This window comes from Heliangelus exortis, chromosome 15 (genome assembly GCF_036169615.1).
Source record: "Heliangelus exortis chromosome 15, bHelExo1.hap1, whole genome shotgun sequence".
In the NCBI taxonomy this organism is placed as follows: domain Eukaryota; kingdom Metazoa; phylum Chordata; class Aves; order Apodiformes; family Trochilidae; genus Heliangelus; species Heliangelus exortis.
Window position 1 is genome coordinate 6153364 of NC_092436.1, and position 15502 is coordinate 6168865.

The 15502-nt window shown below is 53.3% G+C and overlaps 1 protein-coding gene across 1 annotated transcript; it reads right to left on the bottom strand.

Annotated features, from left to right (window-relative positions):
• Positions 1-303: 303 nt before the first annotated feature.
• Positions 304-14112, bottom strand: LOC139802843 (LON peptidase N-terminal domain and RING finger protein 1-like). Its single transcript, XM_071758391.1, has 12 exons — positions 13438-14112; positions 9739-9857; positions 8988-9110; positions 8108-8239; positions 7782-7923; positions 6889-6982; positions 5192-5306; positions 4450-4571; positions 4086-4244; positions 3286-3448; positions 2546-2692; positions 304-1990 (listed from the first exon to the last, which is right to left on the bottom strand). Exons 1-12 carry the CDS (start codon positions 13826-13828, stop codon positions 1793-1795), a joined length of 1905 nt encoding a protein of 634 aa, XP_071614492.1. The 5' UTR covers positions 13829-14112; the 3' UTR covers positions 304-1792.
• Positions 14113-15502: the final 1390 nt, after the last annotated feature.

Here is a 15502-nt window from a genome sequence, read left to right on the forward strand (position 1 = left end):
TGGTGTCCTGGTTCCCATCCTTCCCCAAAGCCTTCAGCTGCAATGATGGGCAGAAGCTTGTCCCTCCTGCTTTGTCTTCTCACATGCCCACTTTCTGTGGCCAAAACCACCTTATTTTTTTTCCCCTTGTTGACACTTACCTTTGCTGGACTGTGCCCGCTGTGTCTATCTAACTTCCTGACTCAAAGCCAGGGTGTCACTTCTCCATGAATCCCCAGATTTCCCTGATGATGGCCATGTGCTTTCACTAATAAGCAGCTAAAACACCAGCAACCAAAACAACAACAAAAACCCCAAAACAAATACCAGCAACAAAACAACAACAAAAAGTTTTTATTTATTTCAGTGATCAGGAGTAAAATTTAATTCAAAGAGCAGAGACAGTAATACAAACCCCCAAGGTGCTCCAAGCAAACTGGAGCAATTTGCATGAGTCCCTTTCCAAAGCAGCAGGGGCAGATGTGGCTCTGGTCCCCAGCTTTCCCCAGAATGGACATGATGCAGACCCATGCTGCTCCCCTGCATCCTCCCCTCCCCCAATGTCTCCTTGCTGGAGGGACCCACAGCAACCCAGGGAGCTCCTACACCTGTCTCTAAAGACCCCCCTGTCTTTAGAGACAAGCAGCAACCAGGCACTTGCAGACAGGCACTTGCTCCCCTGACACAGGGCTCACAGCCTTGGTGACAGATCCTGCTTCCCCCACCACCTCTCCAGATTTTTGACTCCCTTTGACTTCACTCTCTGCTCTCCTGGGAGATCCTGAACTGTTCAGGGTTCCAAGTGCAAAGATACAGCCTCAGCTCAGATCCTGATTTTCTCCTGAGGAGGCAGAAAGTTTACATGAAACACCAAACAGGGGAAAATTGCACCAGTGAAGGAGCAGAAAGCCTCACAAAACCAGGCTTGGGGTTTAACTCCCTCACAGAATTGGCTCCTTCCAGCTGCCAGGTCAAACCCTGCAACCTGAACGTGGCCAGGCTTGCAAAGAGCAGCCTTTGGATGGAGGGAAAAGCACCAACACTGCCAAATCTCCCCCTTCCCACAGCACTTTATGGTAGTGGAGCCAGCAGCCAGGGAAGTGGTTGGCAGCCTCCAGCCCAGCTCCAGCCTGGGGAACCAGCCAGGAGCTCAGCACAGCAGACAAGGCAGAGAACTGAGCAGAACAGTGGGAAAGGGATGTCTGGACCCAGGCACACTCGGAGAGCAGCATCTCCTCACTGTCTGCTCATGTAGGTGGTTAAGAGGTGGACAAGGGGTTTCATGTTGTATAATTTCATCTTTCCCATTCAAATAGAAATTTGGTCAAATTTGTAAGTGGAGACAGAGCTGTCAGCTCCCAAGGCTGGGGGGAGCCACCTCTCCCAAGCCCAAAAGTCTGCTGCACAGGGCACAACCATCTACCAAAGAGCCTACATTGTCCCTCAAAGAGGAAGAGGTGAACCTAGCATTTGGTTCCCTGCCCTGAGGAGCGTTCTGCTCAGCACCAAAGCAGCTCAGCCAGTGACTTTGGTTCCGGAGGCCCAACCCAGCTTTTCATCCCAGTCCTCCCCTCCAATGGGCACAGCACAGCCATGTCACCAACCAGCTCCCAAAAGGACTGGATGGTCTGGTGTCACTGCCAGAGTGGCACCAGCCCCACCAAGCCAGGCAGGGGGTGCCCAGCTCATCACTCAGGTTGCTTTGGGGGGAGTTGAGGGGGTGGAAGGAGCTCAAACCACACACAAAACCATGAAGCAATACGAATTGAAACCCAAAAGGGGGGAGGTCTTCCCTGCATTGGGACCAGGGGGCTCAGACGTGGCCCCAGGGGCTGCGCTCAGACAGCAGGTGCCAGGCAGGGGGCTGCTGCAGCAGGGAGGAGAGGATGCGCTGCAGCTGGGTGAGACGGGCACGCAGGGAGGTGCTGGAGAAGAGGTTCAGCTGGTAGGATGGGTCAAGGGGAAGGATGGAGATGAGCCACCAGCACCACGTCGGGCCATCTGCCAAAGCCTGGAATGGAGAGAGGGAGAGACGCCCACATCAGGAACTGCAAGGTGAATGTTGGCTCTTGAGCAGGTGGGACCCAGTGGCTCTTATCAGGACAGCAATGCCAGCTTGGCTAAGGTGTTCCTCTGAACAGCCTTTTTGTCTGCCAGTCTCAAAATGGCTGGATAAATGATTTAATTTCCAGACAAGCATTCCCCTGGGGGTCTCCAGACACAGATGTAACTGGGGAAAAGTTTATACCAAAGATACAAAGAAGTATCTCATGCCTTTGCTTGACTGCAAGGCAATGCACTGTGTGAACAGGGACCAAATCCTGGGTAGTCAGTTTCTTTTAGGGCATTTGCCGTATCAGCATTCAAAGAGGGGAGGTGCAGGCCAGACAGGCACAACCTCTGGGCAGGGCTTTTGTAAACCAGATTTTTTTAAAACCTGAGCCAAACTAGGAGGGAAACACTTGATTAAACTGAAGGAGGAAGAGTCGTATTGTAAATTTGAACTGCTTAAGAGGCTCTATTGGTACCCTCTCTATTTAGAGCATCCTTTCCCTTGGGGCACTACCTGGATGTCCTCTTCCTTCTCTGGCAGTGGTCCATGCTGCATCAAGGTGTGCCTGGAGGCAAGGTCTCTGTGCTCACAGAACCGCTGAGCCAAGCGGTAGGTGCTCTCGTGCAGGCACTGAAGCTCCTGCAGCTCCTCTCCAGCCACCTGTGTGGAGGGAAGAGGAATGCAGAGGTGTCCACACGAATCATAGAATCAGCCAGATTGGAAAGGACCTCTGAGATCATCAAGTCCAACCCTTGATCCACTACCACCACGGTTACCATGGACCCACTACCACTGAGTGCCACATTCAGTCTCTTCTTAAAAACATCCAGGGATGGAGAATCCACCACCTCCCTGGACAGCCCATTCCAATGCCTGATCACTCTCTCTGTAAAGAACTTCCTCCTAATACCCAGCCTAAAGCTCCTCTGGCAGAGCTTAAGCCCATGCCCTCTTGTCTTAGTAATATCTGCCTGGGAGAAGAGACCAACCCCCACCTGGCTACAACCTCCTTTCAGGGAGTTGATGAAGTCTCCCCTGAGCCTCCTCTTCTCCAGACAAAACACCCCCAGCTCCCTCAGCCCTTCCTCACAGGACTTGTGCTGGATTCCTTCACATCCTCATTGCTCTTTTCTGGACCTGCTCCAGTGCCTCAATCTCCTTCCTGAACTGACAGGCTCAGAACTCCACACAGTACTTAGATGGGAGGCCCCATCCCACCTCAACAGGGACACTTGCCCTGGCCCTGCCCTCACCTTCTTGTCCTCCAGGTACTCGATGTCAGCAGTGTTGTAGCCGTCCCTGTGGCCCCGACTCAGCACCCGGAACCGCCGCCTGCCAATGGTGTCCACCAAGGACCTCCCGTCCGCCAGCACCTCAACCTGCCGGATCTCCAGCATGCAGCCATAGTCAGCAAAACTGGAGGGAGCCAGGGAGACAAAAGAGGAGGTGAGCTGGGATACTGGTGGTGGGAGAGCTGCTTATTCTGAAGGCACCACCCCCAAGGAGGAAAAGGCCCAGGAGCAAGCTGGCTTAGATAGGGGACAAAGTCGGAGATTCATTCAACTCTGATGAGTTTCTGCTTGCTGCTAAGAGGGCAGGGAATAGAGAGCACACTGCCTGTTCTCCCTTGGGTTTGTCTTATACCAAAATGTGTCCTCATACTGCCCTGATGTCCAGTGGTCTTGAAGACACCGTCCCTTGCAGAGTCAGGCGTTAGAGTACTTGAGTTAGGACACTGGAGACTGAGCCCACCCAAGATCTGTAGGGGCCACCAGAAAATGGCCACTCTGTACTAAACAAAAGACCATTTAGCTCATCAGCCTCATAGCTTGTTAAAGACAGAGTATCCCTGGTGTGATGCCAGGAGGCAGTGAGATCCCATTTCAGTGCTGTGTGGGGAACATAGAATCTCCCTGCTGAATTTATCTGTGGGGTGCAGTGGAATAGGAAATGGCACTTTGTTCCTCTTCAAGGGACTTCAGACATTTGGGGCTGGGCTAGAGAGGGGCAAATCAGCCGGGGCAGAGAAAAGTTGCCTTGCACAGGAGCTCACCTTTTCCCATGCTCATATACACACATGCCGAACCTCCTGGTACCAGTCTCCTGGCACCGCCGGATCATGAGGCGGTAGCGAGGCTCGAAGACATGCAGAGGGCAGGCAATGCCTGGGAAGGACATTGTGCACACAAAGATGGGGATGTTCTTGGTCAGGCTGAAGGACAGGAGAAAAAAACCATGAAACCTCTCAGAGCAAATCCCATCCGCAGGGCTCTGCACCAGCTGCTCCCCCAGCAAATGTGTCCTTTACCCCAAGAAGTGATGTCCCGGTGCAGAGCCACATGAAAGCTTAAACTTGGCTCACCCAGCCCTTGAGCACACACACACACACAGACACAATGGAGTGGGTCCCTGCTTACTTGGAGAGCTCTGCCATTTCATCCTGGTGCAGCTCCCTGCGCTCGGCCAGCTGTGCAGGGAAGATGGCCAGCATGATGTCCTGCAGCAGCACAGTGGGGCTGTAGCTTCCAGCCTTTAGGTACTAAAAGAAATCAGACCCAGAAATAGGTCAGAGAAGAGCAGGGGGGGAGACCTGAGGCCCTGCCAAGCTCTGAATCATGCTCACTTTTATTGGAGCTGAGGGTAATTTTAGATCAGAGAAAGTCAGGGATAAAATCTATGGGGGGATGTTGAGCCATCCTAGCAGGATGGGATGTCAGCTCCACAGAGACTTCCAGACATGGCTCAGACCTAGGGCCCATCTGGCACAGTGTCCTGTCTCTGACAGCAATGCAGTCCTTGTATGACAACCTAATTTCCCTCCCTGTCTCATCCAAATCCCTTTTTGTTAAAGATAAGATCAAATCTCCAGGCTAGCAATTTTTCATCCATTTCCATTTTAAAAAGTAATTAGCATTCACTTCTTTCCTTCTCTCTCTCTGCCTCTCAACCCTGTTTACAATCTCACTAAATCCGTGTGGCATCTTGTGGAAATTAATCTCTTGGTCTTAATTATCAACTGTCTGGTCATTCCCATGGGAGTGGAGCTGACACCACTGTGCCAGGGAGCACCTTCCCACCCCCGTCCTGGGCACACTCCCAGCAGGCAGAACCAGTACCAGCTCTCCCATGGGCTCTCTCCCAGGGGATGTGTGTCCTCACCTCTCGCAGGCTCTGTTTGCAGAGGGGGCAGCTGGGCCGGTGGTCCAGGCAGCGTTCGAGGCACTCCTTGCAGAAGGTGTGACCACACGGGGTTGTCACCGGCTCAAAGAACATTCTGCAAAGGGACCACAGTCAGTGGGATCACAGAGAGCAACGGGAGGGAAGGAGAACCCAGAAGCCCAGCAGCAGACCTCACAGAGCCTCTGCTCACAAGGCTGGCTGCCCTCAAAGCTTTCGGTCCCCAGCATCCTGGTTTGAAAACCTTGGCTGATCACAGCCTGTGGCAGTGGTGTCCCTGAAAGCACTCAGGGACTTGCAGAGGCCCAAGTTGGTGCTGCATGGGTTGAGCAGCTCAGGGTGGGAAAAGCCATGGGTGCATCTTCTGGCTAACCCCAGACCTGTACCTGCATCTTTCTTGAATCACCTTGCTGTGAGCGAGAGATTTTGCTTCCAACAGGAACAAAATTTTCCAATGTCCCCTCCTACCATTTCAAGGGAAATCTGCTGCCTTCACCAGCCTTTCGCACTGGACTCAGTGATGCTACAGGGATGAGATGCCATGGAGTGCCTGCTGTGTCTTCCAAGCCCTGGCAGCCCATGCCTATGCAACTCACCTTCACCAAAGCTGCACTAAGCTTTGCTCATAACTCACGTTAATTAAATGCAAAGGTTCTTAACTGGCTTATTCCTTTAATTAGAAGTCTGGGCTCAGACTGTTGGACCTGCACAATGATGTGAGATGAGAACAGTTCCAGGCCTTCAAGCTGCTCTCTGTCCCTGCAGGATACTCAGATTCCATCAGTACACACATGGCACCCCTTGGTCCTGGCAGAGCTGTGGTTCCCCAGACATCCACAGCAAAAATCAGAGATGGAAAAGTGCCTCCTTCTCTACTGCTCCAAGAGAAGAGCTGGCAGCAAGCTGCTGGGTTGCTGACAGGAAGCTCCAGGATCAAAAATTAAGGACCTGAGAAAGTCCTGCTCAGTGCTGAGCTATAGATCCTCCTGAACATTGTTTCCCTGCTCTCATGAAGAGACCTAAATTCACCTAATGCAGATCCAATACAACTTTGATCTCTCTCCCCTGTGCCATTACCCTGTACCATGGCCAGACCCAGGAAAAGTCACTGCACATGAGACCTTGACCATCTTGTACATCTGCTCTCTGCCAGAAGCTGCTTGCACAACTGCTGAAGGTCCTGAGACACACCAGAAATAACAGCCTGGTTTCAGCATGCCCTGTGACATGACCCAGCCCTTCTCCAGCCCTGAGTCAGCAGGCAGCTCTGCCTCATCCCCTCTTCCATCCCTGAGCAGAGAGCTCAGAACTGCTCCCCTCCATGCATGCAATATCCCTGTTGCTGAGGATATTTCCCCGTGACAACACATCCCTGTTCCCACCTGCAGGTACAAAGGGCAACCACTGCTTTCAGTCTTTGACCTCTCTGAACATCCTCACTTCTGCTCTGATGTCCCAAGCAATAGAGATCTAACGATGCTGCACCCTAAGACAGGACGATCTGAGCTCGCAAAGCATGCCCCTGTTCTCCCCTCTCATCTCTTATCTCTACTGAAACCTGCATTTCAGCAGTACTGGGGACTGAGTTTGCTATTAAGATGTGAAGAAAGATCCACACTAGGTAAAAAAACCCAGCAGGTGCTAATTCATCCTTAAAGCTCTCCTGCCAGAGAACTCACCTTATGCAGAGGGAGCACTCCAAGTCAGATATACTCAGCAGCTCCTCAAGGCTTGTCTGGGTACACTTTGATGCTGCCATTCCCTTTCCACTACCTAGGGCAAAAGAGAAGGAAGAAGAGCCCCCATTTCAATACAGAAAATTAATTTTTGCTTTCTGACCTTGCTCTGCAAATACATGGTTATTTGCTACACAAAGTGCTTTGAAGGTTAAAACAGAACTGCTATGAAATGTGACATAAACTTCCTATTAACCCATCCATGCTCATTCACAGCTTTTCCATCCATGGGTTTCATGGTACGTGGTAGACAAAGATGGTGTCTACTTAACTCCTTTTGCAGGTAGGGAAAATGAGGCATTGGGAGGCAAAGTGGCTTTAAGAAGGTCCCAGATGGAAGTCTCTGGAAACCTGCCACAGGCCCTCATCACTGCTTTATGCAAACCCACATACAGGAATGCTATCTGGTCAGAAACTGACGACAAATTGATGCCCATGGAGTTGCCACTTCCCCCAGTGCATGACACGCTGTGTCCCTTGCAAGGGACTTTTAAGTTCTGATCAAAACCCCATAGGAATCCAAGGAAGCCTCTCCCTGTCTCCACACAGGGAGCACACGATGTCTGGCTTTGGCAAGAACTTCTCACCAAGTGAAACCCAAAGGTTTGATGTAGGTTCAGCAGCTCAACAAAGGAAAATCAGATCTTCCTCACATGCACGAGAAGCAGCAGATGCCAGAGCTGCCCCATTGGCTTACTCTGCACCTCTGCTCACTGAGCTGGCACACAGGGCAAGCCTGTGTTTTCAAGTGACAAGCAAGTGTTTTCAGTGACAAAATGGATTTTAAATAAGTATTTTGCACAAGATGAGATTTTGGTACCTTTGACAACACTCACCTACCAACCTCCAGCCCTGCCTCTCTGCCAAAGTCTCCTGTTCCAGTTCCTGCCATTGCTCTGGCTGGGAAAGGGTGGCTGTCCCCTGGCCGTGCTCAGAGACAGTGTCCCCTTTGCTATCTGACAGCTCTCCCTCCTGATCCTAGACACAGCAAAGAAGAAATCAAGCCCAAAATCCCAGCATGCAACCATGTGCACATGGCTATGGTCTTGCACAGCCTCCCCTGATCACACCTCCTTTCCCACCATTGGAAAACCTCAATTTAAGATGCTCCAGAGGAACATTAAGTCCTGTTGGAGACTTCAATCATTGCAGGCTCTCTCACCTGAGCTTGTGTGGAAGATGATGAGAGCACAGGGCTCCTTCCATTGACCTGGGGATGAGTCAGGTCCTGGTGAACATCACCTGAGCATGCAGCAGCCGTGTGTGGCTCAGTAGCATCCTCTTGTCTGAGAACCTGCAAAGAGAAAGGGGGACTCAGGGGTGCTGAGAGAAGGAAGCAAAGAGGTGGGTGGGCTGCCAGGCTCCCTCCTTCCTCAAAGCAGCCTCCTGCTTTCTGCAGCACATCAAGCACTTGTTTCATCTCTGGCTGAGCAATTTGTCAAACAGATACCTTAGCAGTGCATAAGGCAGTAAGTAGCATGAGGCAACAAACAAACTGGTGTACTTTAAGGGGTGGGACACATGTTTTCCATCACCCACAAAGAGCAGGAAGGGAGTGAGCTGTGGAAGGTACAAGGTTGTTCACCATTCCCCTGCCCCTTCCCTTCTGAAGGACAAGTGTTCATTCATGGCATGAAGACCCCATGTTGAGGACACTCCCAGAGGCCCCACTGGTGACTCTGATTTTGGTACATAGGGTGGGTACTGGCCTGAAATTATCTGCAGAAAAGACATTGACTCTCCAGTGGCAGCTTTCAGCTGGCTGCTTTGCTTTGGGTGACCACTGATGCTGCCTCAAAGCCTTCCTTATGCTATGTCAGCATCTGAACTCTGCAAATCCTAACACCTGAAGATATGGACAGAGAAAGGGGAGTTTTCTCATGGGTGAACCTACATCACAGCGATGGTAAGGATCTTGGACCACTTGATCCCAGAGCTGGCCAAAGCAGCATGGCTGTCATGGACACAAGAACTTCAGAGGCCAAGGCATCTCCCTGGGTGATTCAAGGACACAAAACCTCGCCACAGGACCACCCACACACCTTCTCCATTTCTCTCTGAGCAGGATGGAAATGGGGGCTGAGTGTCAGGCAGTGCTCCCATGCCAGCAGGGCTTCAGCTCTCTGTCCCATCTCCAGAAGCACCTTCCCTTTCCTGAAGAAGCCCTGCAAAGCAAAAAAACCTGCAGTGACTACAAGACAGTGACCAACTGAGCACAAGCCCCTGTAGCTCCCATGCAAGTCCCAAGGGAATCTCCTTTTAGCCTCCTGTCTGCTCCCATGCCATGCCAAAGCACCTGGACACGTTGCTGTCCCCATGCTCAGACTAGTTCTTACCCACCAGATCCACCCACAGCCAGGGACCCATAAGACTTCCCAAATGCAGCAGCTGCAAAAGTTAAGCAAACAGACCCCATGGAGACCTAGAAAAGAACTGGAGGGATTTTGCCTTTGAAGCTGCAAAATTACTTCCAGCAAGTGCTTCACAAACCAGCGAGGTGAGCTCCCAGGGCTGATTTCTCCAAGGGTGGCTCTGGCCAACACCTCCCCAGTCCCCCAGCTGCAATCCTGCCCACCAGCACAGCCATGTGCCCTCCCTGCCTGCTCGTAAGGATGGACACAGAGCTGGACCCCTCCTGTTAGCTCAGTGCAGTGCTTGCAGCCTGGATTTGCAACCTGATGGGCAGAATTAATCTGAGCAGACTGGGAGAACTCAGGGAAGGGGGAAACTGCCCCCATGCAGTGAGATTTGGCTGCAAGTGCAGCTGGCTGCTGTGGCCACCCCTCTGCTCACCTCATGTTCTCCAGGCTCAGCCCTGCACACCACCTCCAGGTCCTCCAGTGCTTCCCGGTGCTGCCCCAGTGCTGCGAACACCTCTGCCCGGCACAGCCGCAGGGAATTGCTGTCTGGGACTGGAAAGGGAAATGTCATCACTTGTGTGACAAGTCAGCATGTGGTGAGGCAGCGGAACTGGATGAAGCTGAGGAGATGGATGAGGCTGAAGAGATGCCACCACCCCTGTACCTTGGGCAGTTCTTTGCACTCCTCTTCAGCAGGAGCCACTGGCCTCGTAAAACTCCACAATGAAGGTATTTCCCCTAAATATCTAGTTTTAAACTCTTCAGGGTTCTTCCCTTAATTTTTATGCATCTCCTTCCGAACACCCTCATCCGAGGGGCCCCATCACTGTCTTGGGGCTCAGCTCCAGCATTTAAAGGCTCAGTCCTGCTGGGATCTGGGCTTTTATCCATCCTTCTGGGACGCAGCAAAGGAGCTGTACCATTCACGTACTCCCTATGGGGGCTGTTGCCATGGCAGGCTCTGCGATGTGATTCACACAGCAGTGAATAATTTGTTACCAAACAAGCCAGCAGCTGCAGAGACCTGTGATCCCAAAACTCCAGGGAGGCTCCTGGACCCACCTGGCTGCCACTACTCTCCCAGGCCAGAGAGAAGAGTGGGTGGTGGGTGCAAGGATCTGCCCCCACCATGTGACTTGGAGCCTCCAAGTACGAAAAACTCTTGAGATTTCCCAAAATGGAGGAAGATAAATGGGCCCCCCTCATCATCCAAAAATCACTGATGAGATCTGTCATGGTGACAACCCGGCTTCTGCAAGTGCTGCTGGCTGTGATACTGCAGGTATCATAGTGCCAGGCACCCCACACACACCTGCCTGCTCCTAAATAGCAGGCAGTGAGAATCTTTTCTCCCTCATGTCAGAGAGAGCCTTTAAGACATTCCTTACCACCAGCACTGCCAGCAGGGGAATTGGGGTGGAGGATGTTAGGGAGTGCAAGCAAAAAGCACCCTGAAAGCCCACACTCATGGAGTAACTATGTGTGGTAATGTTTGTGGCTTTGAACTGCAGAGGTTCCCAGACCCACCCCATTATATCATACCTTGCCATGGAGGTGACCTACATCCAGTGTTCCAACTAAGGCAATGGGTCTGTGCTCTGTGTCTCCACCCAGAGCATCACTAGACAGCTGCTGAGGGCTGGAGATGAGACTCTGCTGTTCATTCCTGCCCTGCAGGATGCTGGCTCTTAGACAACCTTGCATCACAAATTTGGCACTACTTGCAGGCACTGGTGCTGGCAGCATCAATGTGCTGAAGTGCCAGCAGCTCCCTCTGGGATGAGCTGGGTTCAGGGGGCTGCTTGGCAGCCAGTGAGTGATCATTGGGAGGCATCACTGCTGCTCCCATGATCCCAGCCCTGGCAACTTTCTTCTGGCTCTGGTTCAAACACAGTGCTGATGCATTTCTGCAAGCAAACTGACAGTCTGGACTAGGAGCCCTGCGACAGCAAGGCTCAGGAAGCCAGCATCTGCCTGCATCCCTGCTTGCCTCCACTGTCACCATGCCCAGGCATCCACTGACCTGCCCAGGCACCCACCACATCTTCTTGTGGAGGAGCAAGCTCTGCCATATCTATTGGTCCCTTTTGTCCCCACACCCATCAAGGAGCAGAGGGAGACCTGGTTCTCCATGTAGGATTCCGGGTGCCACTATAACCTGCAGAACAGCAGGGAGCCCAGCCATTCCTGCACTGGCCACGCTGAGCTGTGCAACAGAGCAACACCTGTGCCCTTATTTTCATTTATAATGTTAGCCAGGACCTTTGGGCCCAAGTCAGGAAACGTGGGAACTTGATGTTCAGTACCCTGTCCCACAATCAAGCATCCAGAGACAAAATATTCCAGCCACTAATGACAAGTAGAGATGAAAAAATGGGTACAAAGGCTTATTTTCCATGCAGGCAAACCCACACAAGCAGTGGCATAGCCTGGCGATAGAGCAACTGATTTGGTGAAAACACAAAAGTGGCTCTGAATTCTGCATTTCTCTTCTGCTGCAGCTATTTTTGATGTATGATATCATTGGACATCAGGGACGTAAGCCAGCTGGCAGTCCCAGCAGCTGATGAGTGAATGACTGATGGCTCTCCCCATCCTCCCAGCTCCAGGCATGTGGGAAGGCCTCCTGTGTTACGCGCTACAGAGCTTTTTTTTATTCACTTAGAAAAACAAAAGATAAATTGACAATTTCTGGACTGAGTGGAGCACTGCAAACTGCCCTATTGTGTGACAGTGAAGCACAAAAAAAAAAAAAAAACAAAAAACAAAATCATTCTTGAGGGCTGAGCATTGAGCAGTGGTTAATGTTTAACAGCAAAGAGAAGCCGGTAAGAAGTTGTGCAGCCCAAATGCAGTCCGCAGGAACTGGAAAATACATCCTGAAAGCAGCACCCACGTGGCTGAGCCTGAGCAGCACCAGCAAGCGCAGGTTTAGTGGAGCTGCAGCTGTCATTGCAATTTCCTCATTACTCTGGGCCAGACTCCCCCTATCCGGGGAAAAGAGCTTGCATAGGAGATCAAGGACAGAGCTTACAGCATTTCTCCCTTATACTCACAGAATCTTTTAAAAAAGAACTATATAATCATACATTCCAATCAAACAACCTGGCAATAAGGAAAACAGTACGAGAGAACCACGCGCGCTCATTTGCGTTGAAGACCGGGAGGTTGCATAAAGGGACCCGCGTTCTGCTGCCAACCCCCGAACCGGCTGTTCCTGAACCTCTGGCACTTGTCTCGCAGCAGGCGGCGAGTAAGTGTCTGTGCAGTGGTAGGAGAGCTGACTGCTGTCATAGAAACGCCGGTGGAGAAAGGACCTTCTGCCTCTGCTGCCCCAACCCCCTGCTCCAGACATATTGTGTAACCCCTTTTATTTAATCATTACCCTCCAAGAAATCCACTTACAGCCACACATTAAAGCAGATCAACCCTTTTGGGCCCGATCCTCACCCTGCAGACAAATGTAGTACAAGAGCTGGTTACAGAAGGGGACTGGGACACACACACACACACACAAACACCCTGCCCTGCGCCGTGGGGCTGGTGCAGGAGCTCAGCCAAGGCTGTGTCCTCGCCAGGCTCTGGGAGTGAGGTTGTATCTGCTCCAGGCTGGAAAAGTCCCAACCACTTTACATAATGGTTACCCCCTAGGCAGAGCTCTTCCTCTGACCCTGAAATACTGCCGGTGGCAAGATTCAAGAAGCTGCTTGTGGCTCCATCCTTTCTGGCCACTTGGTAACACCAGAACATGTGGCCGATAGGATTCAGACTGTGCACCGTGCTCTGTCTCCAGCCCTGGCATCCAGGATGAGCAGTAGAGCTTTCCCGACCACCCAACCCCTCCTATCACCCTGGGATACCTGTGGACATGGGAGAAACACCCGACTGATGGATCCCCACTCCCCATCCCCAGCAGCCCTGCCTTTCCAACACTTCCAGCTTCCCAGCTGTCCCAACTCTTGACCAGGCAGGCTCGGAGGGCATTGTAGTGCTGGGACAAAGTAACCCACGTTGGTACCAGCTTGCTCCAGAAGCATCGTCCAAGCATCCCCACCCCAGCTATAAAGCTGGGCCCTCGTACACAGCACTCATTTGCTCACCCCGACAGCCCCTCAACCCCGGTGATCCTTACCCAGTTCGACCGCTTTCTGAGCCATCCTCAGCGCTTCCCGTGCGTTCCCACGGGTGAGACTATCCTGGACACGGGCCACCAGCCAGGCCAGCCGGCTCTCCTCCTTCACGCATTTCTCCAGGAGGCCGCAGAGCACCACGTTGCACCTCGCCGCCCCGACGCCCAGCAGCTTCAGCCTCTCCTGGCACAGGGGGCAGCGGGAGGGCACGGTCCCCCCCAGGCACGGCTTGCAGAAGGAGTGACCGCAGGACACGGTCACCGGCTCCCAGAGGAGGAGAAGGCAGGAGGGGCAGCGCAGCACGTCCAAGCCCCCGCTCCCGGGGCTGGAGGGCTGCCGGGAGGGGCTGCCACCCTGGGGTGGGGAGGACGGGCTGGGGGGGCGGTGGCTCATGGCAGCAGTTGCAGCCGACGAGGGGGAGCTGCGCCTATGGCCGGAGCTGCCGGTACAGCCCGCACACCGCCGGACCCCCGCTCATTGCTCCGCTCCGCTCCGCCTCGCTCTGCCCGTCCCCCCCGAGGCTCCTGCCCTACCCGGCCTGGACCGGCCCAGCGCAGCGCTACGGCTGCCGGCACGGCACGGCCCGGCACGGCCCGTCGGGGCGGGACCCCCCAGAGCCCCCCGGCGCCGGTGGCGGAGCCGCCGGGACCGCCATTGGCCGCCGCCGCCGCCAACCCGCCCCGCCCCGGCCGCGTTTCGTAACGGAGCCGGCGGGACCGGGGGCGGGGAGGGTACCTCGGGCATCGGGTAGGGGAGTGCTGGGGGAGAGTTCTGGTGTCGGAGCGGGGCTCAGGGGTGTTTGAGGGCTCCGGAGCAGCCGAGGTGGGGGGTACAATTAGGGACGCGAAGGGTGAAGCGTTGCGGGGGATGCTGGAGGGAGGTCTCCGAACAGCTGGGGTGCAGGGACCCCGGGGAAGATTTGGGGCATTCTGACCGGGGCCAAGGTGCAATGTGTTGGGGGAATGTTTTGGGGTGCCCAGGAGTGGGGACAGGGCACGTTAGAGCCACCCCATAGGGTGCTGAAGGGCTGGGGCATGAGACGTGGGAGACACAGGGTGCTCTGGGATGCTCCAAGGTAGCTGAGATGCAGGATAGCCGGGGTGCTTGAGAGGGTGTGAGGTGCCTGAGCCAGCTGAGGCTCTTCAGAACAGCACAGGGGTGCAGGCTGTTGCTCTGTGGTCCAGAGCAGCCAGGTTGGTGAGGCTGGAGCTCACCAAGTTGCAGACCTTCCCAGGATGTTTGGAGGAAAGTCTTGTCCCTCTAATGTAGATGGAAAACTACATCTCCCTCAGATGCTCTGCCTACCCAGAAGTGAACAAATTCAGACCCTGTATGGGGACAGTTCCCATCCCTCTCGTGGATCCCTTGGATGAGCTCTGTGTCCCAAGGAACATGCATCTTCCTGCCACACAGCCATATGGCAAGGAGCTGGCAGCTGTTGCATAGCAGGTGCTGGGAAAAACAGCTGGTATCTGGTGACTCTGGAGATTAGTAGATCAGACTTTACATAAGGATGATGCATATTCCCCAAGGGCTCTTTTGTATGTCCCCCAGAACAAACTGAACCCATGCACTCACTGGAAGAGATGCTCAGGAAGGAAGCTCACTTGCAGGACACTGAGTGCTCATGAAACCCATGCCCCACTAAGGGAGTGGTTGGCAGAGGTTTGGCCTGTGGAGGAGGTTTCGTTTCAAAATCTGCCATGATTACATTAAACAGCTCACGAACAGTTTTAAAAGCTCATCAAGTAAGTATTTTATGTGGACTTGGGAGGTTTCACTGGTTGCTCCGTTATCTTTTTGGTGATCCTTTCAGCCTGGGATCTCAGACCCTGTGTAGCAGCACGGTGCCAAGCACCTCCTGAACATGGCACTAATGCAGCAGTCACCTCAGGAGTACTGTGAGGCTGTGAGGGACTCTGCCCTACAGGGGACATTTTCCATGTTTCCCATCTGCAGGACCTGTTCTGGTTGCCTTTCCAGAGGTGCCTGCCACATCATTTCACCCAGCAGTTCTTCCATGGGCATTGCTCAGATAGGAAAGGCTCGTTCACACCAGACACTCTC

Excerpts from the sequence above, each read along its gene's own strand:
- LOC139802843 (XM_071758391.1), bottom strand. The coding sequence starts at position 13,828 with ATGAGCCACCGCCCCCCCAGCCCGTCCTCCCCACCCCAGGGTGGCAGC. Across the intron at positions 6,983-7,781 it reads GCAGGGCTGGAGGTTGGTAG|GTAGTGGAAAGGGAATGGCA; the intron begins GTGAGTGTTGTC and ends CTTTTGCCCTAG. Across the intron at positions 3,449-4,085 it reads GTATATGAGCATGGGAAAAG|TTTTGCTGACTATGGCTGCA; the intron begins GTGAGCTCCTGT and ends GGCTCCCTCCAG.